This window comes from Salarias fasciatus, chromosome 9 (genome assembly GCF_902148845.1).
Source record: "Salarias fasciatus chromosome 9, fSalaFa1.1, whole genome shotgun sequence".
NCBI classification, from domain to species: Eukaryota; Metazoa; Chordata; class Actinopteri; order Blenniiformes; family Blenniidae; genus Salarias; species Salarias fasciatus.
In genome coordinates, this window is record NC_043753.1 from 10,357,658 (window position 1) to 10,385,379 (window position 27,722).

Genomic DNA, 27,722 nt, shown 5'->3' on the forward strand with positions numbered 1-27,722 from the left:
AAATTGTAATGAAACAGTTATAGCCGTTTATTTGTTCATTAAACATACAGTGACAATAAATACTTCTACAAAAAAGTAATTTACACATTTATTTGACTGTTTTTGGACAGAACAAGCAACCCTAAGGTGTCCACGTGGACTAATTTCACCGTTTTATTAGTTAGGACTATATTACATCAATAAACTGCATATCATCGATTTTCGATTGAAAATGAAAGCACCTACCTTTGGTTAAGCCGTCTGGTGTCTAGTTCGCAACCACAGAAAGGTTAAACAACCCACATGTGAACGTAGAAAAGGGTTTAAAGTCGGAAATCTGAATTAAACTAGTAAAAAAAAAAACGCAGGGATGTGTTACCCCAAGTTGCAGTTAACTAAACCGAGTAACGTCCTGAAGATGCTAACGGTCAAATGCTAACAGACGGTGTATTGGAGGGTTTTGTTTTTTTTTTTTTGTTCCGGAGTTTTGCAGTACCGTTAATTCTACTCACTTTAGGTTGTTCTGTATTAAATGTGACGCCTGAACTCACCTGTGAACTTCTTTATCCCTTAATGTGCCTTTTCTCAGTTTCAACCTGTTCGCTCCTCACATGTACTAACGCCACAATGCCTGGTTAAAAAGTAACACTACTAATACCAGTTCTGCTACTTCTAATACTACTTCTAGTAATGATAAGAAATAAAAATAAGCTTCACAACTGAAAATCCCCGCCCTTGCCATTCTGCCTGTACCTCTGTGTTTCATTAGACGGTCTTCACCATGCTGCTTGGCAGTGTGCGAACTTCAGGCATAGCGCCCCCACGCTTCAATGGTGAGGACAAGTACTGCATGCAGGCCGGCATGAAATAGTGATGTGCAAATCATACATAAAAAAATGGCCTAATTCTGCATATGATCCATGATTATGATAATACAAAAATAGCAATAATTAAGGAAATACACAGGGGAAATAGCATTTTGCCGATATTTAGGCCTGTCCCCAAAATTTCACAAATCATGTTTTCAGGGGAGCTTAAGTCTCATTAACAGAGGCTCCCCCACAGTTCGCACCCTGCTGCTCGGATGTATTGTCAGATGTGTGCAAGTAGATGTAATCATTTTGGATCTCTTTATGACCTTTGTGCATCTCATTGAGCTCATTCTGCAGCTTGACTTTGTTGGTATCGCTGCAATCATTTTGCAGCTTTTTATTGGCCTGGTGCATTTCTCTCTGGCAATTTCACATATCTTGTATGTTTTATTCAGTATTGTGTGGTAATTTTGCATCTCCATATTGGCTTTGTATGTTTTTTTTTTAATCATTTTGCATGTCTTTATCTCTTTTGTACTCATTTTCCTTTATTTGAAATCATTTTGGATCTTTTAAACAACTTTGTGGATCTTCTGAAGGCATTGCTTCTGCGTCTCTTAATCGCCATATCACGACCAGTCTCTTTTATATCTGTCTGTGTTGTTACAATACATTTGCTGCTGTGAGCTTTCTACTTGTTTTCTCCATTTTTTGGGTCATTTCTGTCTGGTGATGTTGCATGTATTCATGGTCCGTTGATTGTTTTTTACCTTTCATTGGCTTACACACACACACACACACACACACACACACACACACACACACATTCAGTTCAGACTCTGTTCAGATTGCAATCACTATGGGATTTTTTAATATCAAGTGATTCATGTGCAGAACAATATCCCCACTCCTGCTTCAGTGACTTCAACAGTTGCATGAAATCAAAAGTACCTTCTGATGATCATGATCATAATTTCATAAGAAATTCATTAAATAAAATGAGCTTGAGCCTTCATTGCTCATGAGCGTCTGTGCTGGGTTTCAGAGCTCCGCCTCCCTCCAGCATTAACATCCTCCCTCTACGCTGTGAGGAAGGTGATCAACGATGAAGATGGAGCTTCTGGGGATAATAAAAGGTTACAAACACACTGAATGAGAAATTTCAAAAGAATTTTAAAATCACAGACACTCTGATATTTCACAATGCTTCACTCATAGAGATGATGATTTGTCCCTGTGATATAGATTCTCTGTTTTATTTGAAGTTATGGTCTCAAGTGCTTGTGGTCTCTTTTGATTATGATCATTTCGGCATTTCAGTGCAGTTATCTTGCATCACTTCATGGTTGTATTGCATCTCTTCTTGGCTCTTTGCTATGTTTGTGGTGTTACTGTATGAGGAACAAAAAATGACATATGTCATGACATGTGTAAATGACAGAATGAATGAAAGAATAACAATTTTTTTGATATTTCAACAAATCTTCATTTAATTTTTATATTTCTTATTTTGTGTTTAACTTCTCCACATTCATATACTTATTATCACATTTATTTCTGTAAGTGTAAATTATATAAAAAGGCCTTTTTATAAGCCATTATTATAAATTTGTTGTAATAAATAGATACACTTTAAACATATTTTTCTGTCACAAAAGGGCTATTTCTGTTTATACTTTTATGTCTTTTAGCTTATCATCATTTATTTATTCACCTGTTTAGTTTGACCAGTTTGATAATGTCTTATTTTATCATCATTATATTTAAAAATCATTACATATTAATTTGTTCACAGGTCTATTTACTTGTTTATGTACACAATTATTTACTGACATTTGTCCACACTTATTTATTAATTTATTTGAATGATTAAAACGAAATAACTCGACTTCATCACGTTCCGTTTCCAAACTCCCAGTACCATTCCAAGGTTCATAGCTAGGTAAACAAAATACAAGAGGAAATACAGTTAACGTTCGTGAAAATACAGAAATACCCCTTTTCATTACCATTATTGAAATGATAATATTTGTATGTTTTTTTCTCTTTTTTTGAAACAACTGACTGTGTTTGTTCGTGGTTGTGTTTTTCTGGCTGCTTGTCATTTCTTTCATCACACAACCTTGCAGCACAGAGATGCATTTAGTGTGAGAGGTAGAAAAAAAAATAAAGACGTGTGTCCACGAGAGTCCTCTCAGACGTCCCAGCTGCTGAAACGGACTGGATCCAGAGAGAGAAGAGCCTCCACGGATCAGGAGTACAGGCTCCAGTAGATGGTGTTGAAGAGCAGGTAGGACAGCGGGAAGGCCAGCCGGGAGTACGAGTCGATCATGTAGCTGTTGCTGACCAGCAGGTCCACGTTCTCGCGCACCGACCGCTGCCGCCGCAGGCGCGTCCCCTCCGGGGGGCGCAGGTCCGGGCACTGGGAGGGCGTGGTGAGGGGCTCGGTGGTCAGGGTGGGCGCCATCGAGTTGAAGGGGGTCAGCTCCATCTCGTTGTCGTGGAAACAGCCGTCAAAGGCCATCGCCTGGCTGGCGTTGAAAGTGGACGGGATCTGGAGGAGGAAATCAAATATTCAGAGACGGAAAACTAAAAACTGTTCAATACATACAGCATCTATATACTGCATCCATCTGTAGAGCCTCTTCAGATGTGATATCTCAGTTTTTCCACGAGATGGCGCCAGTATCGAGCGGCTGTGTGTTCTGCTGCTCCTGACTGATGCCTCTGTGTGCAGTGATGATCTGTGCCTGACCTTCCCCCTCTTCATCTTCCTCATCTCCTCCAGCGTGGTGCAGTAGTTCACGGCCGCGTACTCGATGACAGACAGGAAGACGAACAGGAAGCTGGTCCACAGGTAGATGTCCACAGCCTTCACGTAGGACACCTGGACAGCAAAGCCACACACAAACACATTTCCTCTTAGTTTTCTGTCCTCACACTATATTTCATCCTTGGTTCACACATAAATCCACATTCCTCATTCTCTTATAATATTGATCCCTTGATATGTTATTGTTCTCTGACCTGTGGCATCGAGGAGGACACTCCTGTGATGATGGTGGACATGGTGAGCACTGTGGTGATACCTGCAGACAGGGACATTGATTCTCAATCACTTTCAATTACACAGTTTCACTTCACTTTTTTAATCAATCAACAAATAAATTGATTGCATGAAACTCTTGGTTTACATCAGTGTTCGTTTCATTGCAGTAGTGCATTTTGCTAAAAAAAAAAAAAAAAAAAAGTGTTTGCATGCATAAAAGAAAAGCAAACAAATAAATAGAGAATTGTTTGGTGTGGGTTAGCAAAACCAAAAGTATAACATGATACACATGAATAGAAAAGAAAGAGAGAAAGAACATTTGCTGTTGTGTTGCAAATTTAGATTGTGAATTGTTAGGAAAAAGTGACTTCGGGCTGAAAACTTGGTTTGTTGACTTAACTAATCAAAATCAGTGCCGATGCTGAGATAATATGTGCTCAATATTTAAATTCTAACTGAATGGGACACAGAAACAAGAAACTGGTTCTAATATTTTATTGCTCTCATAATTGGGGACAAAATAAATAACCTGCTTGTATTTTGAGGGAATTCTGACACTCGCTGGCTAAATGCTGCTGAGTTCTCTTCTGTTTCGGGTGAGGCGAGTGCACGTGTTTACCCAGAGACACTCGGGCGGGAACGGCCCGGCGGTCGATCCAGAAGGAGACCCAGGAGAGGACGACCATCAGCATGGTGGGGAAGTAGGTCTGCAGCATGAAGAAGAAGATGTGCCGCCGCAGGATGAAGTTAATGAAGAGACGGTTGTACCAGCCTGAGGCGATGAAAGAAACACACCCTGAATCACAGCATCACACCCCAGAGCCTCATCTGAATATTTAAAAGCTCTATGTGATTTATATTTCTGTTTCACTGCCATCATATGACTCCCTTAAATCAATGCGCTTGTGTCATGTTTTGTTTTGTGAAGCAAAGTTTCTCGAAGGTTGCTGATTATATATTCAAGTTAAATGAGGTGAAATGATCAGAAGGAAGAAATACTTTCTCGAAGCAAACCCAATAATCTCAATGCTGAGCATGAAAATGTAATCAATTATAATATGATTGTTATCGATCACGTCTCATGAAGGTTTAAAACCAAGTCAGGGAAACGATTTTAGTCAACATTACATCATAATTTCAGAGCTCCCTGCAGGACTGTGAAGCTCTGGAACATTACACACACACACACACACACACACACACACACACACAACACACTACACTCCACAACACTGCCTTGTTTTCTAGTTTTAAAGCTTCATGACCTTCATGCAGCATCCCAGATTCATGGATTAACCATAAAATATGATATGAGTCATTTAAGTAGACACGATGTGATTATTCTTATACCAGACAATCAATGGTTTACTCTGTCTGCTTGGAAAATTACGTTAAAATGAGTTGGAGGTTTAAATTTAGCAGAACTTGGAATTCATGTTTATGTTCATGTCTAGAATGCACGTTGAGCCAGTAACTAGAGTTCAAACCAGAACTAAATTTAGCTGCAGCTCCAAATCCACCGGTTCGCTGTATCCCACCTCACCCAGACGTGAATCACTGGGGCTTGGGCCGCTTCCACACTGTACCGTTCACTCAAAGCTGAGTCACCCTCTAACATAACAGGCAGGGAAAACCAGACACGTGCACGGGGAGAACATGCAGACTCAGTACAGCAGGGGGTTCTGCTGCGCGGAACCCACCGGTGCTGCTGTAGAAAGCCAGGCCGCTGGAGGCGTGGAAATGCTCGATGAAGAACTGCGACAGGACGATCTCGTCTGTGCGCAGAGAGTCGTTCCCGTTCTTCCAGTACAGCATCAGGTCGTTCTCGTTATACGCATCTGAGAGGGAGGCGAGGAGGGAGAGGTTGTTAGTGTTTCTTGAATTCAACAGATTTATGAACTAATGACAGCTGGGACAAACTACTAACATGCAGCCAGCTTCTAGAAAGAGAAGCGAACTGCTGTTTAAACATGTCAATGAAAACCACAGCTGGAACGCAGAAATGTTACAGTATGTTTTATTTTCTTTACTGTATCACTATAATACATCATTCTTTTGTGTGTGTGTGTGTGTCTTACAGCTCTCCAGCTCCAGCGAACAGTTCTGTGTGTCCAGTGGGAAGCTGCTGAAATCCATTGAGCAGAGCGCTGTCACCGTGACCCTGAAATGCACACACAAACACACACACACACACACACGTCAAATGTGATTACCTGATTAACCAAACCAAAAAGGAAGCACAAACCCAAGACCCTCCACGTGCTGTCACCCTGCTCACAGATCGACCATAAACACCATAAAAGGAAACCAGAACACCCTCCAACCCCCGTTTCTTTCATTTCGCTCAATTTCAGGTGCGTTTTTATTGGCAAGACAAGTGAAATCCCCTCCCGGAGCCAGAGCGCAGTGAAGGAAATCAGAGGATAAACTGTGAAAACAGAAGCCATTCGGTTGGCAGAATACTGCACAACAATTCGCTCTGATCTGTCACACTGCACGTGATATGGAATATTTTGACTTCAATAACATATTTAGACTGCAAGTTCCTTTGGACTTACTGCGTTTAACGTCACACTGCCCTGACAACGGATTAGGTTAAGAGTCAAAGTCTGATTTGAGAAGCAGCAGATGTTATTCTGGTTGCTATCGTCTCTATAAACTGGACTGACTGAAGCAATGGCAGAGACAGGTCGACGCTGTAGCCTCGCTCTCAATCAGCTGATTTGTGTCAGTATCTTTTGCAATCCTAAAATAAAACCTCCTTGTGCAGCGTTGAAACCTTGACTGAACCACCTTTGGCTCTGTCCCATCGAATTCCACAACAGTACGACCCGGGATTCATCTGATCTGCCACAGGTTTTTTTTTTTTTTTTTTTTTTCCTGCAGCACAACCTGAAGGCCAAACTTACAGGGGAAGAAAAACCAAATGCATGTCATTAATCTGTATATTTTGTTATAAATATAAGTGTTATCTGGTCCGTATATATTTTAAATATATTTGCAATATCTGGTGTATTTTGGTGCAATGATTTTTTAATCCCATTCCACAAAAATATTTTGCAGAAAAGACTGAATCTATGACTTTATGACTGGAATACCTGTGCCTCCGCACAAAAACCTCCAGTTTTCACAGTCCAGATTTTCACTATTTAGACTGAGAAGCTCGACCCGACATTGCTCAGCTCCTCAAGTCCACAACGTGCAGCCTCGAGTCTCTGCCCACACGTTTTTAACCATGTTTTCCATTCTGGTTTTAGGTCAAACCACAAAGAGCTGAAGGACATCTATGAGCAGAGACAGGTCTACAGTTGTAGTTATAGTCAACAAAATTGAAGAACAAACTTGAAAATGGTTGGGAATCTCTTTCAAATAAACTTGCCATGCTTTCTATTTATTCTCAATTATATTGATGAACGTATAATTCTTTTTTATATTACATCTGCACATACTAATTTATATATTTCTGTGAATCTATGCAATGAATTGGTGTTGATTGGTCTATAGTTTTTTGTGTATTTGATCTGTATACGTTGCTTAATCTGTGAATGCCATTATATTGGTGTTTTTCCATGTATTTAATCTGTATATATTGGTGATTTGTGACATGTGACATTATAAATTCCTTATGTTTTGTGGCTACAGTAGGTTCTGATGCCTCCCGTTCAAGTCGCTGTGAGATGAGCTCATGGCCCCGCCCCCACCTGACGCTGTAGAGGATGTTCCCGTCGGGGTAGACCCGCAGCATGATGTTCTCCATGGTGGTGTCGTGGATGAAGGAGCGCTTGGAGTGGACGAAGAAGACGTCGGGGACCCAGATCTTCTTCACCAGCCGGGAGTCGAACGTCCTGCTCTGGTTGGTCCGGGACGGAAACGACAGCCGCTCGTCCTTCCAGTAGTGGCGCAGGTACAGAGTCATGGTGAAGTCCTGCACGGCGCAAACGCACAAAGACTTTTTTTAATCAGCAAGGATACGAGTGGCAGGTCTCTGCTTGTCATTGTACACAAAGAAAAAGCCATATTTTTGTCAAATGAATTGCATTTCAGTTTTTTGGGAATCCCATCTTGCTTGTGAAACTGAAAAGAGGAAGTTCTGAGAGACTCGTCATTTCAGGATTCAGTTGAGATTTCAGTGTGAAGTAATTACTCTTCCAAGTAACTTTTTTTTAGCGTCTGCAGTAGTAAGGACTTCCACAAAACAACTGCAAACTGCATAAATCAACCATAAAAAATAATATTTAAGGAAAGGAAGAGAACAGAAACAGCTTCTCTCACCTTTGCCTCAGTTATCTTTATAAAGCAGGTTTTTTTCTCATCTAATCAGTAAAACCTCACTAACCACTTCAATAAACATTGTTGTTTCTTTCCCCCTAACTAAAATAAATTTAGAGTTGATCAGACTTTTCTTTCTGCTTTCCAGCTATGCTTCCAACTCCGCTGTGGCATTCCACTCTTCGTTGTCTGGATATGTCTGCGAAGAATCTAAGCGGATCACTGGAGGACTGAAACGAGTCGGAGCAGCATTTTCTTGCACGAGCACTTCGCCGCAGCCCGAGGACGAACCGCATTCGCATTCCCGCCGCTCCACTCCAGGCCGCCGTGACAACACCGCCCTCCGCGCCGGCGACCACTCAGTGGAAGCACTTGGTGGTGTAAGTGGCGGGCTGGGTTTAAAGCGGCGCACTTCAGGGGTCACGAACCACACAAGAGAAGTGGTGGGAGGAGACCTCAGAACGGCCTCAGCTCTGACTTTCATCATCTCGAAGAGAGAGATTGAAATCCCTCTGAGGTGAAGTATTCACATATTTTTTTAATAATCTAAAACGATTTTTCTAAATCATAGTGTTACCACCAGACAAAGCTGGTTGTCTTTCTAGTTTGGAGGCAGAAACATTATCAAACTTTCACATGTAATTAAATAATTATTCTAGTTGCAGTAGTGAGTTCTGCTGTTTGGTTTCCGAGCTTTTCTCAGCTGATACCAGTGATCACACCTTCATGGATGTGGAGCAGACACTTTATTATCATGGTTTGTATTTAACAGCGTGATTAAAGAGTCAAGCGGTCGTTTCTCACCATGTTGACCTCGGAGATGCTGTCGATGCTCTCCACCTGCACGTCGATGCCCACGGGGATGGCTGAAGCTGAAACGGCCACAAGGGGTGTGACATTACACTTCAAAAACAACGATTTAGGCTGTTTACAGCAACAGTCAACACCTTTTTCATGTAGTGGAACAGCAGAAATGCACCCAAAGTTTGCCGTTATCACTTGGAAACACTGAATGTGTTCTTCAGTGTTTTTGTCCGGTGACCTGTCCAGGTGTTTCCTGCCTGAACCACACAACCACAACCTTGAAATAGGGCTAAAGCATAGGCGAGGATTGATGGTTTGTGTTTGTTTTGTTTTACAGATCCACAAACCTGACTCCAAAAGTAGTCTCATTAGTGAGTCTTGATTACGTTCCGCTTCGAGATGTCGAGAAGTCGAGTGTCTGTATTTGTTTGGAATAAATTCGGCACAAAAGGAAGGAGACGTCATTTCTGCGCCCAGTCCGAGTCCCCTCTATCAGATCTATTTCTTTAATCCCTTCATCTCTTCTGGCCCGCAAACCTCATTCTGGTTTGTGACATCCTCTGTCTTCGCCGCCGGCTCGCCGCAGCTGGCAGCGTCTGTCTGCGGCGCCCGCTCTCCTCCAGCCGCCTCATTAGCAGAATACGCTCGCTTCACCGCTAAACCTGAGAAACCTGATTTGTTCGTATAAACACAGAAGAAAAAAAGCACAAATCGCCTCTTGGAAAAAAAAAAAGGAAAAAAAAAAACTGAATCCCAAAAAGCAAACAAGCTCAAATCAAGGCTGCTCGATTTACACGACGCGATGCTCCAATTCCACACGGCAATCATGACCGGAGAACGTTTGGGAAGGAGTTTATTTCGTGGATCCCACATCTTAATATAGCATTGTTCCGTGGTCTTGTTCCTCTTTGCAAATTTGCTGGGTTAAATTTGGGCTTTATCCTCCACTGTGGCCAGCAGGAGAAGAAAAAGCCTCATTCCTGCCACGACCACAAGCATCAACAATGACTTCACCGCTGCGCTGGAGAGAGGAAAGTTCCTGTTTGACCAGACAGAAAGGTGAAAGTTGGACGGCGAGGGGAATGCTGGGAAGAAATCAGGTCTCAGCTGATGATGTCTGCATCTAAAATGGGTAAAATGTCAATGCTGTGCTCCATGGATCCATCTTCTAAACCGTGTCATCTACCTCAGAGGAGTGACCGACTGTTATACCTGGACAGGTCAACAGTCCTTCACAGGACAGACACAAACAGGACATTTAGACCCTTTAAGTGTTGTTGCGAAGCATTTAGAAGCTCTGAACACTGCGCTTTCTGAAAATGACTTATAGAGTTCAATTTTTAAATTGACAATGCAGATTCCGAGATTTCAACTTCAACAGTAAAGTGAACATTTACTACACCATCGTCTGCATACATGGACACCTTTTTTTTTATAGTGTATATAATGCTTATACTGGGTGGCTTGAATGTTTTTCGGCAGTGACGGTCTGTATGTGTGTTTATTTCCTACATGCACTGCGTTAGCATTGCCTGCTGTCACGCTGTCTGGCTAATGGAAGAAACCGTTAGCACAAGGTGACAAATCTCCCTCTCTCCTTGCCTTGCTCAGTGACCTGACATTTAGCTTTAGCATGATCTGAAGTTGTTGTCAGTCCTCAATTCGGTGGCAACACAAAAGATTTAGGTCGACATAACATTAGCATTAGCATTAGCCTGTATCCACAGCTGCTGTGATTTGGAATCAAGTGGAAGAAACACATAATTGGTTCCAACCAGGGTTCCGGAATCATGGTTTGCTCTGAATTTAGAAAAAATGTAACGCACTAAAGCTTTTGTTCACTATAAAACTCAAAGACTGGGCGTTCATGAGAGCATAAGTGCTCTTTTCCTTTAGATGTGCAACTCACTGAAACCATGTCTGCTGGTCGAGCAAATATAAACACCGGTGGCACACATGTGGGTTAGTCTGTGACCTCCGTCTGGACGTGGTTTACCAGCCCGCATTCCCGTTTTCACCCTGAAAGCAGGGAAAATCGTTCCCCCCGAGGTGTCTGAGTGAGCTTTGTGTGTGTGAAGTGTGTTAGTTCCTCTTTACTCAGCAGCTCAGTAAAGACTTTATTTTGTGTCGCTGATGTGACGGCCAGAGCCATAAAGCTCCAGTTGGACTCCGGCTTTTGTCCCCGGCTGACTCGTTAAAAACCACCAGCGGCGCAGCCTCAACATTTAAGTGTCACCACGGCAACGAGAGCAGCCAGTGGGAAAAACCTGAGACAGAAGGTCAGCGTCTCTCCTGAACGATCGGAAGACACGAGGGAAGAGCTGTCTGCATGCTGGTACTGCAGATTACCTCGGCTGTTTTGCTGCAGCTTCCTCTCGTTGTCAGTTCATCAGTTTGTTCATTTCAGGAATTACAGAGCATCTTTCTACAATGTGTTTCTTGAAGATGTTAATCGAGAATTCCAGGCAATTTAGAGGCTTTATTTTTTAACTGTAATTAAAATACAATGTCATTTTAACCACTTTTTCACTTTCTGAAAGCTTTTTATTGCATGTGTGACTTTAAATGAACCTCTTATACCTGATGAATTAATAGCAGCAGTCCTGGATTTACAGATTACTGCCGCTAAACTCTTGTACAAGACCAATGAACTGAGTAGAAATCCGGGAAAAACCGCCTCAGGGGGCCTCAGTGTTTCAGCAAAGTCATTATTAATGGTATTTTCTAAATGAAAGTCACCAGATCTGATCATTCTGTCACAAATAGGATTATTTCTCCTCACAAGGCTTCGAAATGCTGTAAAAGTTGAGTGATTTTGTTGCTGTGGTTGTTTCTGATTTCTAAATCCTCCTCTGGGCAAAGCTACAACATCTCAGTTATTGAGCTGCTGTCGATTTAACTTGACAACACATGTAAATCTCTTCTGGAGCAGCTTTAAGGCCATGTCTTTTTTTTTTTTTTTTTTTGGTTCCAAATGTTCACTCAGTATTTTAGAATGAGTGGTTTAATCCCTGAAGGCCGGCAAAGCCACAGACAGATCAATTCATGCAGTCAGAACAAGTCAGTGCAACAACCGTGTGTCACAGGAATTTGATGAAAAGCTGGCAAAAATCCCACATCTTTCATATTTTATTATCTCAAAATTTCCTCCAAAAATACAAAGATTTATCTTTATTTGATAATCTGATATGATCAGAGGCCCAAATATGACTTTTTGGATGTATTTAAGTGTAAATTTGAAAATGAACACATATAACTTGCACTAGTTTTATGTGCACAGTTCACATTGCGAAATATACACTGTCAAAAGTTACAAAAACAAATGCGTCAATGCAATGGCCGCTGGCAGCAGACTGAGTGACATTTTCAGTGTTTGTTTTCACGACCTTCAAAATAACGCAGAAAATCTGTGGGTTTCCTCACACTCGCAGTCGGTCCTATGCGCTTTACATCAGAGCTAACCTTCAAGGAAACCTCACAGAATGCATTTTCTCTCTGACTCACCGCCAACGTCACTAAATCGGTCAGAAACTCAAAGGAGCCTGTTGCTGTGTTCACTGCCTGTACCCAGAAAAACCAACACTGGAGCTTTAATTAAAAGTGAGTTTCTCAAAGTTCCTCCTGCATGTACGTATGTAAGAAAAACTTCTGTATAACACGTTGCATGCAGGGTAGTGCAGTTCTATGTGTTTCACTTCATTCATAGTTATAAGACTAGATTGTAAATATTTAATTAGAAAGTAAAGATATGATGATTTATCAAAATAGAAAAAAAGAAAGTGGATTAAAAACACCCCCAAATAAACAATCAAACAAGTTAAAATTAAAAAAATAAACATATTAAAGAGTTCAATACAAATACAATACATAGGAAATGTGAAGCTGAAATAAAATGAAAGGATGAAACTCAAATTAAGATAGAGTTTCAGAAAAAATATTAAGCAAATGTATTTAGTCTGGGCAAAAGTTATAAAACAATTCAACAATTAATACGAGAAACAGATGCTAAAAGCAAAACTGGACTAAAAAATTTGAAAAATATTTTTTCTTCAACTGTTTTAGGTTATAATAAAATGACAGAAAAAAATGACTTTTCTGATAAAAGTGAGATTTTTAGCAGAACAATAGATCAGGATGTTTTAGAGAATTTTTCTTTAATTAAGTTGGTGCATACAATTTCAGTCAGCGATTCACCTTCGAACAGGCATCAATGAGCTATTTTTAAGATTTAATCATGTTTTTTTTTTTAAGACCAAATCCAACAAGTGACAAACAAAAAGTATGATTTAACAACGGCCGAGTTCTCCATTTCTAAATGTGCCAATGACAAAGTTAAAGCAGAATTAAACAGTAAAAGCGTCTGCATTATTCACGTTCAGTGCCAATAAAACACGTCTTTAGTAAACAGGAGTTTAGTGGAACAATAACTATGATTGTGGGTGATTACTTTATTTTACATTTGCAGCCACACAGTCGAACTTCGACAGGCAGGTCTGAACACAGAACAGGAAGTGTTTCTATGTGAGGAGAGCTGAGCCGAGCGGCGTCAGCGACAAGTCCGTACCAGCTCCACTCTGCGTGAGGATCCTCGACTGCACAGGTAACGACACATACAGGAGCTACCTGCACCCCAGCCAAGCTTCTTCTTTCATTCTTTTTTTTTTTTTCATTTCTTTTATGGAAGCAATAAATTTGTCGTTCGTCACCTGAAACTGGGCCGACTGAGGTCGGCCGCGAGGCTCCGCGGCCAAAACGCCGCGCTGATTATCCAGGCGCAATCCAGAGCCAGCTGGTGAACGAGTTACAAGCATCTGGCACGGCGGCGGGCAGAGCCGGTGGGAGGAGGTTCAACGCCAAGCTTAAACCTTCCGGGGGGGGGGGGGGGGGGGGGGTTAATTTTCGATTTATAGACGTCCTTTAAAGGTTGACCTGGATGTATGAGAGCTGCATGTGCAGGAAGTAACAAGAAATGTCACAGAGAGTATTTCTGGAGGGTGAAGTGACCCTGAAGGCATCTGAGGAGGAGGCGGAGGAGGGGGGGGGGGGGGGGGGGGGGGGGGGGGGGGTTGGTTTTGAGTCCTCAGGCGTCTTGAGTCACAACAGCTATATGCTTATCTACGGATGGGAGGAAGACGCACAGATTTCCCTCGCTGTGAAATTACAGTGCGTGGAAATGCCACAGGGCAGCGGAGGGCAGAGAGTGGCGGCTTTGTTTTCTCCACCCTGAGCGACGGGCCGGACCGCAGAGACGCCGCCCGGCCCAGAAAGGGACAATCGGCGGCAGCAATGAGGCCGATCGAAGCCAGAGCGTGTGCAAAAAAAATGCTTTGTTTCAAAGATTTACAGCGAAAATCAATCACAACATGTGAAAGTCTTCAAAGGTTCAAGTGACGCTGCAAACTGAAGGTTCGCTTTAAGGTTCGCGACTGATGGCAGCTTTCAAAGAGAAGAAGAGTCCAGTTTAGTGGAGGTTAAAACCGGGAACAATCAGAGGAAGAGACGGACGCAGGCAGAAGAAAGACGGTATTGTCCTCCGTTTCAAAAACTTCCAACGGCTGTTTACGTTTTCACGAAGAGCCGCCGCGTGCGAGCTGACAAATAAAGCAAGAGTGAATATCGAGGAAGGAAAGCCTCTTAGAACCTCTCCGGGATCGGGAGGAGGCACAGAAGACAGCTGACTTATTCCTGTGACCTGAGGACGACTTCACATTGTGTTCCTTCATCAATGGCACCATTTTAGTTAAATCGGAGATGTTAACAAATTCTAATTATTCATATCAAGTAAAAGTAAGTAAAAAGTAATGTACATAGTTTTCAATTTATTGAATAGTAAGAAAATGAAGGAAAAAAACACAGGAGAAACTGTGAATTTCTGTATTTATGAGTTCAGTGAAAGGCTTTGAGATCTCAGTTTGAGTTGTTAGTATCAATATTTGGAGCCACCAACAACTCAGGTGGAGAACAGTGAGCAATAACAGCGTGAGCAGAGCCGGCGACTTAATTCCGAAGAAACTGTCTTGAGATAATTTGGGACTGTTTAGGATTCGAGGCAACAGGCGATCAACAAAACAGGCCGCCTGGCAGACGTGCCGTGGAGTCGTCGCTACGAGAAGAGACAACACAACAAGTTCTCAAAAGCAGGTCCACGTGATTCAACTTTTGAGAGCGGTGCGGCAAAACTGAACTCTGGGCTCCTTGTGTTGACGCTCCTGCGCGGTCTGCACAGTTCAAACGTTCAGTGAGAACTAGTTAGGACCTGGAACTAAGTTCTCAAATCCCTTTAACCTTCTAGAGAAACCTCAGTGGAATTCTGCCAGGGGAATTCTGAGCTTTTAATGCTAAAGTACATGACTTTTCTGTGCTCTGAGATGTCATACTGTTAAAAATACTGTGTCATCGGATTATAAGCCTCTTTCATGTCTCATTGATTCATGGAAAAAAAAGGAAAAAAATGCAGAGTAACAATAATGATTTCTGATCTGGTTTTAATGTGAGCACAGAAAGCATATAATAAACTATTATTGTAGATAAGAGGGTTTTTTCTTTGTACATTGATATGATTTTAATCCGCAGTTCTCATGGAGCAGACATCTGCCGCTCTGCTGCGCCTCCACCACTGCACTGTGACGCCACAGACAACCAGCGTCTTTACTGCAGACGCCAGTCAGTTTCCCACCCCTCCATCTGCTCCAGACCTGGAATATAATCCAGATTAATGCACACGAATCCCCCCGACTCACACAATAACTTTCCCTACACACACACACACATTTTACTTACCAATTTTTTTGCAGGCACACACACACACATACGCAATCACGTCTGAGTGGGCACACAGAGTTCCGCCGTATCTCAAATGCATTAATGCCCACACATACACACACACAACCATACGCGCGCGCGCGTACACACACACATACTCGTGCTGCATCACAATGGTGTAATCTGGGTCAGAGATGGAGATTTTTTTTTTTTTTTTTTTTTTAGATTGACACATCCGTTGTCTGGGTGACCCAGTGCCCATCATCACATCGCCACGGCGACATCATCAGCGTGGGACGAGGAGCGATTTTAGACCGTGTGTGAGTGGATTAAATAATCTGGATTGAGAAGGAGGGGCGGGGGGTCGAAACATGCTTGCATGGCTGTGTGTCAATATGAGTCTGTACATCGGATCCATCTCAGTCTTGCACTTGTCTGAAGTAAAACAGAAAACACGTCATTTTTGAGTCTAGAAAGTTACTTTTAGTGCCATTTAGACCTTTTTCTTTCTCGTCTCTTATTCCACATTTTCTGACAGACATTTCTTTCAGTTATAGTTTGCATTTTATTCCAAATCACGTCTGTTTTCACTGACTACTTTTTGTAGTGTCGTCGTGTGTGTGTGTCGATGTGTGTACGGCGTCGAACCTCCAAAGCCCGGCCTCATGGCGAAGTCGTGCTCCTCGATCTTCAGCAGCTGTTCGCTCTTTATCAGCAGCGTTTTGGTGCTGTCCTGCCTCTTCAGCTTATAGTCGATGCGTCTGCAGAAGCAACACACACTGGATTAACGCAAATCTGCTTCACAGAAGGGACGATGGAACTGTCTCGAAATGCATTTATCACTTCACTATCAACACTTGCTGTCTTCTAAGCGATTTAACTATAATCTTAAAAGGTACCTTTGTCACATCAGTGTATTTAAGTGCATGTTTTCACTTTACCGTTGAAGTAAACAGTTTGAAAAGCTCATTCTAAAGGCTGTGATCACAGACAATGTCTGATTTTCTCTTCCCCTAACGGCTACGCTCCCCGCTTCTCCGCAGCTCGCCCTCATCCTGCCAAAACCATAACCTTAATCAAAGGCGTGGCTCGGCTCCACGAACGAATAACGCACGTGCGCGCGCACACACGTGTGCGCAAAGCATTTCGTTTACTGTGACAGAAACAGGCTGATGCCGGATTGAAACGATACGGTCTGAACAGGGAACGAAAACAAAAAGAACAGAAACGGGTCAGACTAAACAGACGAAACGACGAACGATCAGGGAATCACTGCAGCGTCACACAAGAGAGACCTTCGAGTAACGACAACCAGACACAACTTGACACAAAGACAAATGACTCCAACCAATCATCTAAATACACACACAAACACACACGCTCACTTGTGGGTCTGGTATTGTCTGAGGTCACCAAATAATTTGAGCCAAATCCCATTCCCATAATCCCTTAAATTAACCTTGAACCACACACGTCACAATCTCCCCAAACAATCCCAATTTATCACTAATCTCCACCCTCCAGCTAATTTCATTATGTGAGCCGACACGGGGACAGACGGGACGTCCAACACACTGCTCAGGTCCACAAAGACAAATACCTGAAAAAATAAAAAAGAACACGGGGGACGAGAAGTCTTCAGATTGAATTTGAAGCATTTTGCAAGTGATGACATTTATGTTCGTTGGAACAATATTATTATTCTATATTATTGCTCCAAAACAAAAAAAGGAGATGGAAAAGATTCCTATTCAGTTACCACTCAACTGCATTCATCTCTTTGTTTTGTGTGACTTTTTTATTTCCATCGTTGCAGTTTTGAACCTATTCTTTCTTAATCTGAAAATGTTTGTCATGGTTTTGAATCTGTTATTGTTGTTTAGAACATTTTCGTATTTTATATTTTTTAATTTATTTTTTGCTGTTTCGGTTCTCTTGTGTTTCATTTTAAACTTTTTGATGTTTTGAACTGTTTTGCTGTCATATCTTGTTTTTTTGTAAAACTGTCGATTACTGTTCTTTGCTTCTTTGTCTTCATTTTGTGGACTTTTGGTCAATTTTATCTCTAATTAATTTTTAATTTTTTAGCTGTTTTTGTCATCTTGCCCCTCTGTGATTTCATCTTAAATCTCTTCCTTGTTGTATTTCTCCATTTTTGTTTATTATCCTTTATCATTTTTGCATTTTTTACTCTCTTTTTTATGTGATTGTTGTTTTCTCACTCTATTTTTTGTCATTTCGTGCCCTTTTGTTGTTATGTCTCTCTTTCCCTATAGTGTATCTTTTATTTAACTACCAAGTATAAACTTGTTTTCCCAACCACCACTACAGATTTAAAATAGAATAGAAGTTGTGTGCTCTGCATATTAAAAAGCTAAAAAAGCTGAAGGCAGGCTCCGTCAGCAACAGCAGCAGCAGCAGCACAGTTCCAGTTTTTCATCTGTTTTATCTCTTGTCATCAGCTTGAGTGCATCCACCTGTCTTCAATAAACACTTTGTCTGAGTAAGTTTGCAGTTGGGTGGAGCGAACACACAACCAAGGGACGGTCACATCCACATGATCCCTCCTGTAGTCAAAAGGTAAATTAACTTTATATATCCAGTGCACGTTACTGCTTCTCGCACTTTGATGAAACTCCGTATTGTTCGCCTTCCAAGCTGCAATCTGACTGATTCTAATCCCCGTTGTTTCTGCTCTACACTTCATCGTGATCTCCTCCCATGGAGGGGTTGGGCGGTGACTTGTGGATCAAGGTTATGTCGCCGTGGAGTCGGTGGGACAGGCGCCCGTCAGCCGCAAGCCACGCAGAGCGCTTGTGTTTGGAGCGGAGCCAGGGTTCTGTTATCGGCTGGAGGGACAGTAAAATCCGACGCTCATAACAGCGACAGGGGAATTCAGATAGCCATCAGAATTACATGCTTCAATAAAAATAAATTACAAAACAAACTGTGCCTTGCCAAGTCGTATTAATAGGCTATCAGTGAGTTTCCATGGCTGGGTCTCTATCTGCGCTGAACTGAAGCTGCTTTTATTTATTCTGGAAACTATTAAAAAACTCACAGCATGGTTTTAGAGCACCTGATGCTTCTTCTTCTTCTTTTTTTTTTTTAACTGTTGTGGTTTTATAATGCAATAGGAATTTACCAATCAATGAAACCAAGCAGCTTTTATACGTAAAACTTTAAAAAGACAAGCAAAAAAATATTAGTTAATATTTCAACGAAAATAGATTTTTTACCCGTGTTTTGGCTCATTTCATTCTTATTGATGTGTGTGCCAAAGGTCATCCAGGCTGTGGAGTTACAGGAACCGTGGCGTGGCCCTTCATCGTGTAATCATGAAGTAATAAATGTGCGGAGGTGACTTTCTGCTCACCGTGGGGTTTTATCTGAAAGTGGGAAGTGGGACCTGAGAAACTTCTCTGGAAGTGAAGCGCCACAAACTTGAAACGTCACCTTCTGCTGTCGGTCTGATTCTGGGTAATCACCTGATTTCTCCTCACTTCACCACACGTAGGCACTGATCGACACACGTAGATGCGTGGAGGCTGATTTACTAACATATGAGTCACACAGAGAGTCGAGGATCGTGCAGAATACTGAGAAGAGTTGATGCCAGAGTTTGATGATTTGACCAAATCCAATGTGATTTACAGTCTTTGCATTTGCAAATTATGATGTGAAAAGTCTGAAAAGTGAATATGTGCATAAAAACAAGTAGATTAACCTTAAGCTTTTTACAAAAAGTTTGAAAATATTATGTTTTGCTATTTTTAAAGTGTAAATGGAAAAGAGTATACTGTGAATGGGCATTTTAAACAGATCTTTATGAGTGTTTTCTGTGTCATTTGTCAAGTTTCTTCGTGAAAAAATAGCCAAAGATATCAAGCAGACAACTGTGCTTTCTCTGTGAATTTAATTTCTTCAATCGTTTCGGATGGTTAGTCATTCCATGCAAGTTTCCTAATGTACAAATAAAAAGCCAGGTTGAAAAAGTGATTTGTCTTAATGAAGGCACTTTAAAAAAAAAAAAAAAGGGAATTTAGAGAAAATACACAAAGAAAGCAAAGAAAGAACATACAATCTGAGTATAATTGACTATGATCTGCATCTATTTCCCTAGTTCTGCTGGAATTTACCTCTTGTGGAGTAATCTGGATGTTTTGACACACATACTGGTATTTTTGTGTCGTGCAAAATTAAAATATCTAAAAATAACAGAAAAATTGTAGTGTTTCGTGCAAATTTAAGTAAAATTTTAGACAAAAGTGAAAAAATTAACTCACAACTTTTGACAAAAAAAGCTTTAGGAATTAGATAAATATTCCAGAAAGAGAACAACAAGGTAGAAGAGTGAAATATCGACATTTTTCATACAAGAACGTGCGCATGAACTATAATTTTTGCTGTAAAGATTTCAAAATGTCACAGAGTTTGAGAATTCGGAGAGATGACAGATGAGAACATTTCAGAAACAAAAACGCACAAAAGCAAACTGAAATGCACTGAATGCTGAGTTTGTGAATTTTCGTGTGTGTGTGTGTGTGTGTGTGTGTGTGTGTGTGTGTGTGTGTCTCTCACCCTCCAAACTTGAACTTGCTGTTCTCCCCGAGAAACACCTCCTTGTGCCTCCTGCGTCCCGAGTTGCGCCCGCCGGTTGCCATGGAGACGAAGCTGGCCACAGCCAGAGCCAGAGCCGTGCAGGTCAGCAGGCCGGCCCTCATGTTTCACCGCTTCCCCTGCCGAGGGCGACGCGTCTCCGGCATCCCGGCCCCCCCAGCGCCCCGGGGCCTCCCGCTGCTCCTCCTGCTGCCGCCGGCTAAAGACGGAGACTCCGGTCAGACATCCCACGGACGCCGAGGCCGGAGTGACGCTCCCGTGCACGAATCGCCGCCGCCGTGCGCCGCGGCAGACTCCAGGAGGCTCCTGCTCTCTCCATCCACTCCTCCGTCTCCTCTGGCGGTCTGGGCGTTTTATCTGCGGCGCTGTGGATCTCTCTATCTCTGATTAAAATCGATATGAATCTATTCCTCGCAGCGATAGAGGAATGACACTAATTCCACCCTAATCCTCTTATCTACAGCCACAGCAATCTTTCACTAACCTACAAACAGTCACACACACACACACACACACACACACACACACACACACACACACGCCCATCAGTAATCAGGATTTTCTCAGTGGGACAATGAAAAATCAGGCACCTGGTGTGATTATATGAGGTTTGTGCACACCTACCGTGTGTGTGTGTGTGAGTGTGTGTGCGCAGGTGTGTGTGTGTGTATTTGTTTGCAGATGGATGGAAAATGAAAGAACAAAAGGTCGTCAAGATCGACCCCGAAGTCTTTAATCACAACTGGAGCGTCTAATCCTGCCGCACCTCACGCCTTCCTCAGTTCACACCTCCGCAAGATGTAATCTCACACACGCGCGCGCGCTCACACACACACACAGGCAGAACAAGATAGAATGATTTCCATTCATCGACACAGTGCTGCAGTGGTTGGCACTGCCGCCTCACGGCGGGCCTGCCGGTGTTTGATGTCCTGCCTCTGATTCTCTGTGTGGAGACTGACTGTTGTTTATTTCTATTTTAAGCTCCAACTAACTGCAACAGATGACTGGAGAGGGAGGCTGGTGCCAAATTACTTCGTCTTTCTTCTTATTCATCTTGGTCTTTTTCTCTTCTGCCCTCCTCTCCTTCTGTTTTTATGTGAGTGATTTCGCTTTGATGCGATCGGCCTCTATGACCCGACTGACTGGAAGGTATGGACAGTGTGTCGACACTTGATTCTTCACACTGTTGTTCTCCTTCTCTCTCTCTCTTTTTCTTCAGCCTTTGTCTTCCTCATCTTTGCAACCGTTCCCTTTTTTTGTCTTCTCTTTCTTAATGTTGGTCTTCTGTGCAACTTTCTCATCATTTCATCATCTCTGTTTTAGGTATCACTCTTGTTTTTCATTTCCTTTTTCTTCTACAGAATGTTTCTCTTTAGTTTTGTTCTCTTCTCTGTCACTGCATTTAGGTCCAAGCCTCCTTATGTCTTCTTCTTTCTCTTCTTCTGTTTGTTAGAGGGAGATTTCTCTCTGGTGTGACCGGCTCTGACCTGTGACTAATCTCACTATTATGATTTCCCTGGAATTCCCTGAGAAAAGATGATGGATGGAGAGGAGGAATAAGGCTAAAATTAAAAGGCTCTTGCTGATACATAGCGGTGATGATTAGCACTGGATGATTCTTCAGTTGTGGATGGATGGAGGAGTCAAGCAGAGCGAGTCTGACTGGCATGCCTTCCTAAACAGCGTCATCCTTCTCGAGGAATTACCTTAATTATGCAATAAGAGATAAAGAAGTGACATAAAAACCTGCGCTCTCCTCGCCTTTCCACCACCTCTCACCTGCTTTCTACCCCGAGGCACAGTCAATCCTCGAGTTTCCTCCAGAAATAGAGATCAATAGAGAAGAATGTTCTCACTTAAATCAGAATCAGAAGCACTGACAGAGCGGGTGAAATGCAGAGGTCCTGTTTCGCCGAACGTGCGCGGGATTGTGGCCGCCATCTGTTTCACATAGCGGACGCTACACACTCACCAAAACAGCTCTGCACTTTGAAAATGACCCCCTCTGACATTTGATGGCACAGCGGAGGAAACACCTTCATGTATATGTATGTGTGTGTGTGTGTGTGTGTGTGTGTGTGTGTGTGTGTGTGTGTGTGTGTGTGTGTGTGTGTGTGTGTGACATTGCCAATCATGCCAAACTCCACCCAGTCAGAGGGTGTGTGTGTGTGTGTGTGTGTGTATGAGTGTGAGTGTGCTGCCTATTCTCTAAATAACCTGTTGATCCAGTCAGGCTGACACTCGGTCTCTGGGGGCTGCGAGCTCCTCTCCTGCCTCCTCGCTCCTTCCTCTTTCTGTGGGATTTCAGCTGAACTGCAGCTGAGTCACTGTAAGTCCACTTTTTTTCCCCTCTCTCTCTCTCTCTCTCTCTCTCTCTCGGAGTGTGTGTTTGTAAGCCGGCACACTTCCCAGCACTGACTTCAGCTCTGCGGCGGCTCCACGTGAGAAAAATCAGGCAATGAAAAGCTGACTTTTTAGGTTTTGTGGTTTTTCCTGGAGATGCCCGGGAACTCCTGTAAGTACTTAGCTTCTGCTTCTCTTTTCTTTTTTTTGTCTCTACTGTAACTGATCCTATTTATACTCTCCGAAAGGAGAATCCAGACACTTGGGAAAGAGAATCACATCATCAGTGTCAAGTCTTATGTTCATAGAAGGACTTTTGAGAGGCTGATTTATCATTTATATGAATAAATCTGAATGGTTGCTGGTTCCACTGCTGCAGTTTGAGGATGAGCCAATGCACCTGAGGTCACACGAGGTCTCTGATATGCTGTGTAAGTAATTTAACTACTTTTAGTCTGCATTTGAGTATTGAAATACCACATTTCAAGTCCTTACTGGCATTTATTGCATTATCTGTCCTCATTTTCTCACTGTTCGGTACATGTGAATGACTTCATGTGGTCCATATGGTCCATAAATTCTGCATTAGTAACAGTGTTTTTCCTGTTAAAAGACATGTGAAGAGCAGCGTATCGGCACCACAGCTCCATAACATACTGAAGATGTTAAAATCTGGCACGAAGCTGTTGTGAAGTTAAATTTTGGGATCGTCTCGAACAACGTACTATTGAGTTTAAGACTACGATATGTCTGTAGAACAACTGTGAAGTGAAATGAACACTGATATTCTCAGCTCTGCTACATGTTTCCATCATAACTTAACTGATCTGCACATTATTTTACCAAAAATTTCTAACTCATTTAACAGATTCCAAATGCAATCGCCTCATTTTCTGTCTTCTGACTCCAGCCTCGCTGTTATGTTGGTATGCTGCAGCTTAGAGAATCTATCATCAGTCAGACAGCTGCTGTGGTGAAATTACGTATAAAACTTTTTCTTTCTTGGATTTAGGCTGTATGAACTATAAATGAATCATTCCACCATGCATGAAATTACTTAAATCACAGCCTGAATATACTTGCAGTGTAAAGATTAGGCACTTCCCTTCTTATTCTACATCTTATTTGAACTCTCTCTGTTCTTAAATTCTGTGTAGTTGTAATCTAATCCACCTTTTTTTAAATGTCTACATTTACTGGCTGGCCACTTCCCAGGGTGCACCTCCACCATGTGATGGGAGCCATGTGTGTCATAAATTCAGCATGACTAACAGTATTTTGCCCCAGTCCATTTAAAGACATGGGAGGGGAAAAGCTGCTCCTGTATCATGCAACTGCAAACTAACACCTGTCAGGTGATCTTTCATAACTATTCACTGGTCATTCTGTATTTGATAAAGGAAATTGATCGACTTATTTAAAATGAAGGTCTTAATTTAGACTTTTTCTTCGTGGGTGTGTCTTGTAATCACACGCATGATGAGCAAAATCATTTGAAATTTTCTCACAGGCTTTTCCGCGGTCGTTCCAGAAGGGGAATTTAACCTTTGACCCGTCAAAGCTCTTACGTAATGGCCGGGTACAGCAGCGGCGTGACATACTGGGCCTGGAGGGTCGCGACCTGCGTGTTTCAGAGGTGTCGGAGCTCAAACACGCCCGGATTAGATCTGCTGAAACCCTCAGCTGCTTTTAACACATCAGGTGTGCTGAAGCTGAGGCTGGTGTCAAATTACAAGCTCACAGGGCCTTTGTAATCGTGACAATGAAAACCAAATCAGTGCAAATCAGGGTTTGAATTTCTCATACGGCTTGTCAATATGTTCCAATAAATGTCTTTTTGCTTCAGGCTCCAACAAAAGAACAGCTCATCACTGAACAAAAGCCACCTGTCCTGCTGCTCACTCAAAATGAACAAACCCGTTCTCTTTGCGGGCCAGAAGGGAGTAGTTGTTAAGTCATTAAGGGTGTGCTGTCTCTATTGTTGCCGCACTTTTTCTTCTGTTACAAACACAGATCGCTGGAAACGATCCAAGAGCTGCCCTTGTTCTGCGGCCAAGAGACGAGCGCAGAATATGAGAGAATGAGATTTCTTTAAGAGACTCAAAGAGGGGATTGTCTTCAGCATAAACACACTCAGACTCAGACAATGACACCTGCTGCAGGACGCCGCTGCTCTCGAGGAAAACGCCACCATCCGTCTCGCCACTGAACTCGCTCTCTTCCTCCTCTTCTTCGGCCTTTGATGTGCAGCGCGGAGTTCACCTGTGTTTGTTTTGGCGAGCGGAGATAAAGTGGAGGTCGGCTTCTCCCTCTTCCCTTTTTTTGTCAAAACCACTTGAGATGAAAAGAGGGTCGATATAGAGGATAAGAAGAGGGAATGAAGGAGGAGAAAAGCAGAGGTGTTGCAGGGCAGTTTCATTTTAGGTGTTTTTTTTTTTTTTTTAAACCAAATCCTCTTCACTCATCAAAAGCTGAAAGCTCAGAACGCTACGCGCGTTCCGTCACGTTTCACACTCCGTCCTCCACATCCCCGGGTGTGTGTGTGTGTGTGTGTGTGTGTGTCTCTAATTATGCTTTTTCTCTTCCCTGTGTGTCTGTGTGCGATGCCAAACCACCCAGAGAGATCCAAGGGCAGACAGACGTCCTCCCAGTAGAGAGGTGGGAGGAAAAAGACGAGCGGAAACATTCGTCTGGAGTCGGGGCAGCCGGACGGAGCATGGACTGAAGACCTCCGCATCCACGCAGTTTTCACGAGCCTGCAGCTGAAAGGAAACCATGTCCGCGATACACACCTGGGTCTGCTTCCTGCTGTGGATCGGCTCCAGCACGCAGGACAAAACGCCAGGTAAGACACAAACGACTCTTTGTCCGGCGCTACCTCAACTGATCCCGGATTAAAAGACTGAAAGGCTGGGTGTTTATAGGAGAAGAAGAAGAAGAAGAAGAACCTGATCCACTCCCCAGATCCAGTCTATTGAAGTGAACTTTTAAAAAAAAAAACAAGAAGAAAGAAAACAGTCTATGATTTTTAGAAACTAAAATCGTCCCAGTTTGTTTTAAAAGGAGCAGGTGTGGTTTAAATGTTCAGGTTATTTGTTGAATTTATTTTTAAGGTCTATTTTAGAAAGTGTCACAGTTGAAAGAGTCTGGATCTAGTTTGGGTCTTTTTTGAAAAGTTTGGCTGGAGCCGAGAGAGCTCTAGTCTAATTTTGCAGGAGTTCCCATCGAGTTTAAAGAATCTGGGTCGAGTTTAAGAAGTCTGCATCTCATTTAAAGAGACTGAGTTGAGAGTTGAAGAGTCTGGATGTAGTTTAAATTTTCTGGGTCAAGGTTTAAAGAGTCTGAACGGTCTCAGTCAAGTTTGAAGTGTTTCACACCTGGCCACGGCTCTTCAAACATACAGAACTCTTTCAGGCAGATCCAGACGCTTAAGAAAAAAAGACCTCAGATCTTTTCTAACTTCATCCCTTTAAACAACACCTGGATTTTATAGACCTGACCAGGTCTCTGCAACCACACCTACAATTTTTGGGCTCTAAAATCCTGACCTTCACTCTTTAATGTGCGTATCTTACTTTGAAAAGCAGATCTGTATTTATTTCTTTATTTTTTCCACATGATATCACCACCAGATTCTAAAACAGGCCTAACTTCTCCATATCAGACAAAGAAAACATAAGCCAGACCAATACTCTCAAAATATTTTAAACTTCACCAGGAATCTTTAAAACTCAGCTGAATCTTACGGAAACCCCAGAATCTTTAAATAAGACCTGGGATTTATTGGACTTAATCCAGACCTGGAGTACTGAAAGTAGACGTTTCATTCTTAGAGACTCTTTAAATTGAGCTGGACTCTTGAAAAATAAGGACACAGCTTTATGACAGTTTAAACTACATTGGTCCTGATCTGCTGAAGCTTTGCATGTTTAAAAATGGACACAAGTGCTCACAGGACACACTGACGATGCACAAAACAGCACACATTACTGAGCTGGTATATTTGTACTTTCATAAATATGGACGATCAGGTTTTTTTCCCAGATTGTATAAAATATTTGTGCGAGTTTATTTCAAATAATGCACAATGAGATTTACTGGGTCTGGAAACAGTTTTGCTGTTCATGGCTGCGTCTGTTTTAAACGGGTTTGAAAAGAAGGTGCAAATCGACTGAGCCTCCAGCAGAGGTGATGCTGACTCTCCATGACTTTAATCCACAAATATGTTCTTCCTGTTCACCCGATTGGACTTTAGTCATCCCCTGTTCACTCTGATATACTCAAATCCCTTCAGCATGTCCAGATCTTATGTGAATTCTTTAAAGAAGACCACTAAAACTACACTTGAGGCTCTTTAATACACCTGGACTCATCAAACCACACCTGGAAATGATAAAACAGAGAAACTTCAATCCTTTACACCAGCTGCTCTACTGAATCTTTGAAGCATGTTGAAGAGTTACTGCCGCAGGAGTCCCCTTCTTGTGATCAAGAGCTGTTCCATATTAGTCGGATGGAAGTTTTTAGTAAAACTGTGACGTCAGACGTGCCCTCAGGACGGAAAATCCATTCAGTCACAGAGAGTGAATATAAAAAAAAAAGAAGCTGCACGTCATTCCTGACAGCTGAGACAGCGTGTGATTAACAGCTCATATCGGCGGAGTTTTGCCCATATTTGAATGGTCCGGGCAGTAAACGGGGTCGAGAAAGAGTGCAGGGGTGAGCGTGTGAAAGGCTGATCCCGCAGTCAGACAAAAGGGCTCACCTTTCAGTCCCAGTGTTCAGCAGCACTTGTCAAATCTGGGTCACGACGAAAAACAGGACGGAACAAAAAGCACCAGGGGTAAATTTCTAAAGTCTCCTGCAAGGCTGCATTTCAGGTGGGTGAACTGTTACGTTGATTGATGGGTGTGTGTGATGTCTACTGGGGGCGTTATGCTTGAATTTTTCCTCTTATATCAATTCAAAACCATGACGAGCTTCATGATGCAAGTGTAAGCTTCTTTTCAACACAACAAGCACACGCTTCATGGCTGAATCTTCACATTCCTGAAATATTCAACCCATTTATTTGAAAGTAC

The 27,722-nt window shown here is 42.4% G+C and overlaps 1 protein-coding gene across 1 annotated transcript in view; it reads right to left on the reverse strand.

Moving 5' to 3' along the window:
* Positions 1-3,042: 3,042 nt before the first annotated feature.
* The window catches only part of LOC115394561 (gamma-aminobutyric acid receptor subunit rho-3-like), a 30,823-nt gene continuing 6,143 nt past the window's right edge, over positions 3,043-27,722 (reverse strand). Inside the window, exons 2-11 of the mRNA XM_030099902.1 lie at positions 20,257-20,494; positions 16,324-16,436; positions 8,914-8,981; positions 7,542-7,765; positions 5,919-6,001; positions 5,541-5,678; positions 4,460-4,612; positions 3,819-3,880; positions 3,547-3,678; positions 3,043-3,345 (exon numbers count right to left, since the gene is read on the reverse strand). Of these exons, the coding sequence (XP_029955762.1) occupies positions 3,043-3,345; positions 3,547-3,678; positions 3,819-3,880; positions 4,460-4,612; positions 5,541-5,678; positions 5,919-6,001; positions 7,542-7,765; positions 8,914-8,981; positions 16,324-16,436; positions 20,257-20,399 (1,419 nt within the window). The 5' untranslated portion in view covers positions 20,400-20,494. The remainder of the gene's footprint in view (positions 3,346-3,546; positions 3,679-3,818; positions 3,881-4,459; positions 4,613-5,540; positions 5,679-5,918; positions 6,002-7,541; positions 7,766-8,913; positions 8,982-16,323; positions 16,437-20,256; positions 20,495-27,722) is intronic.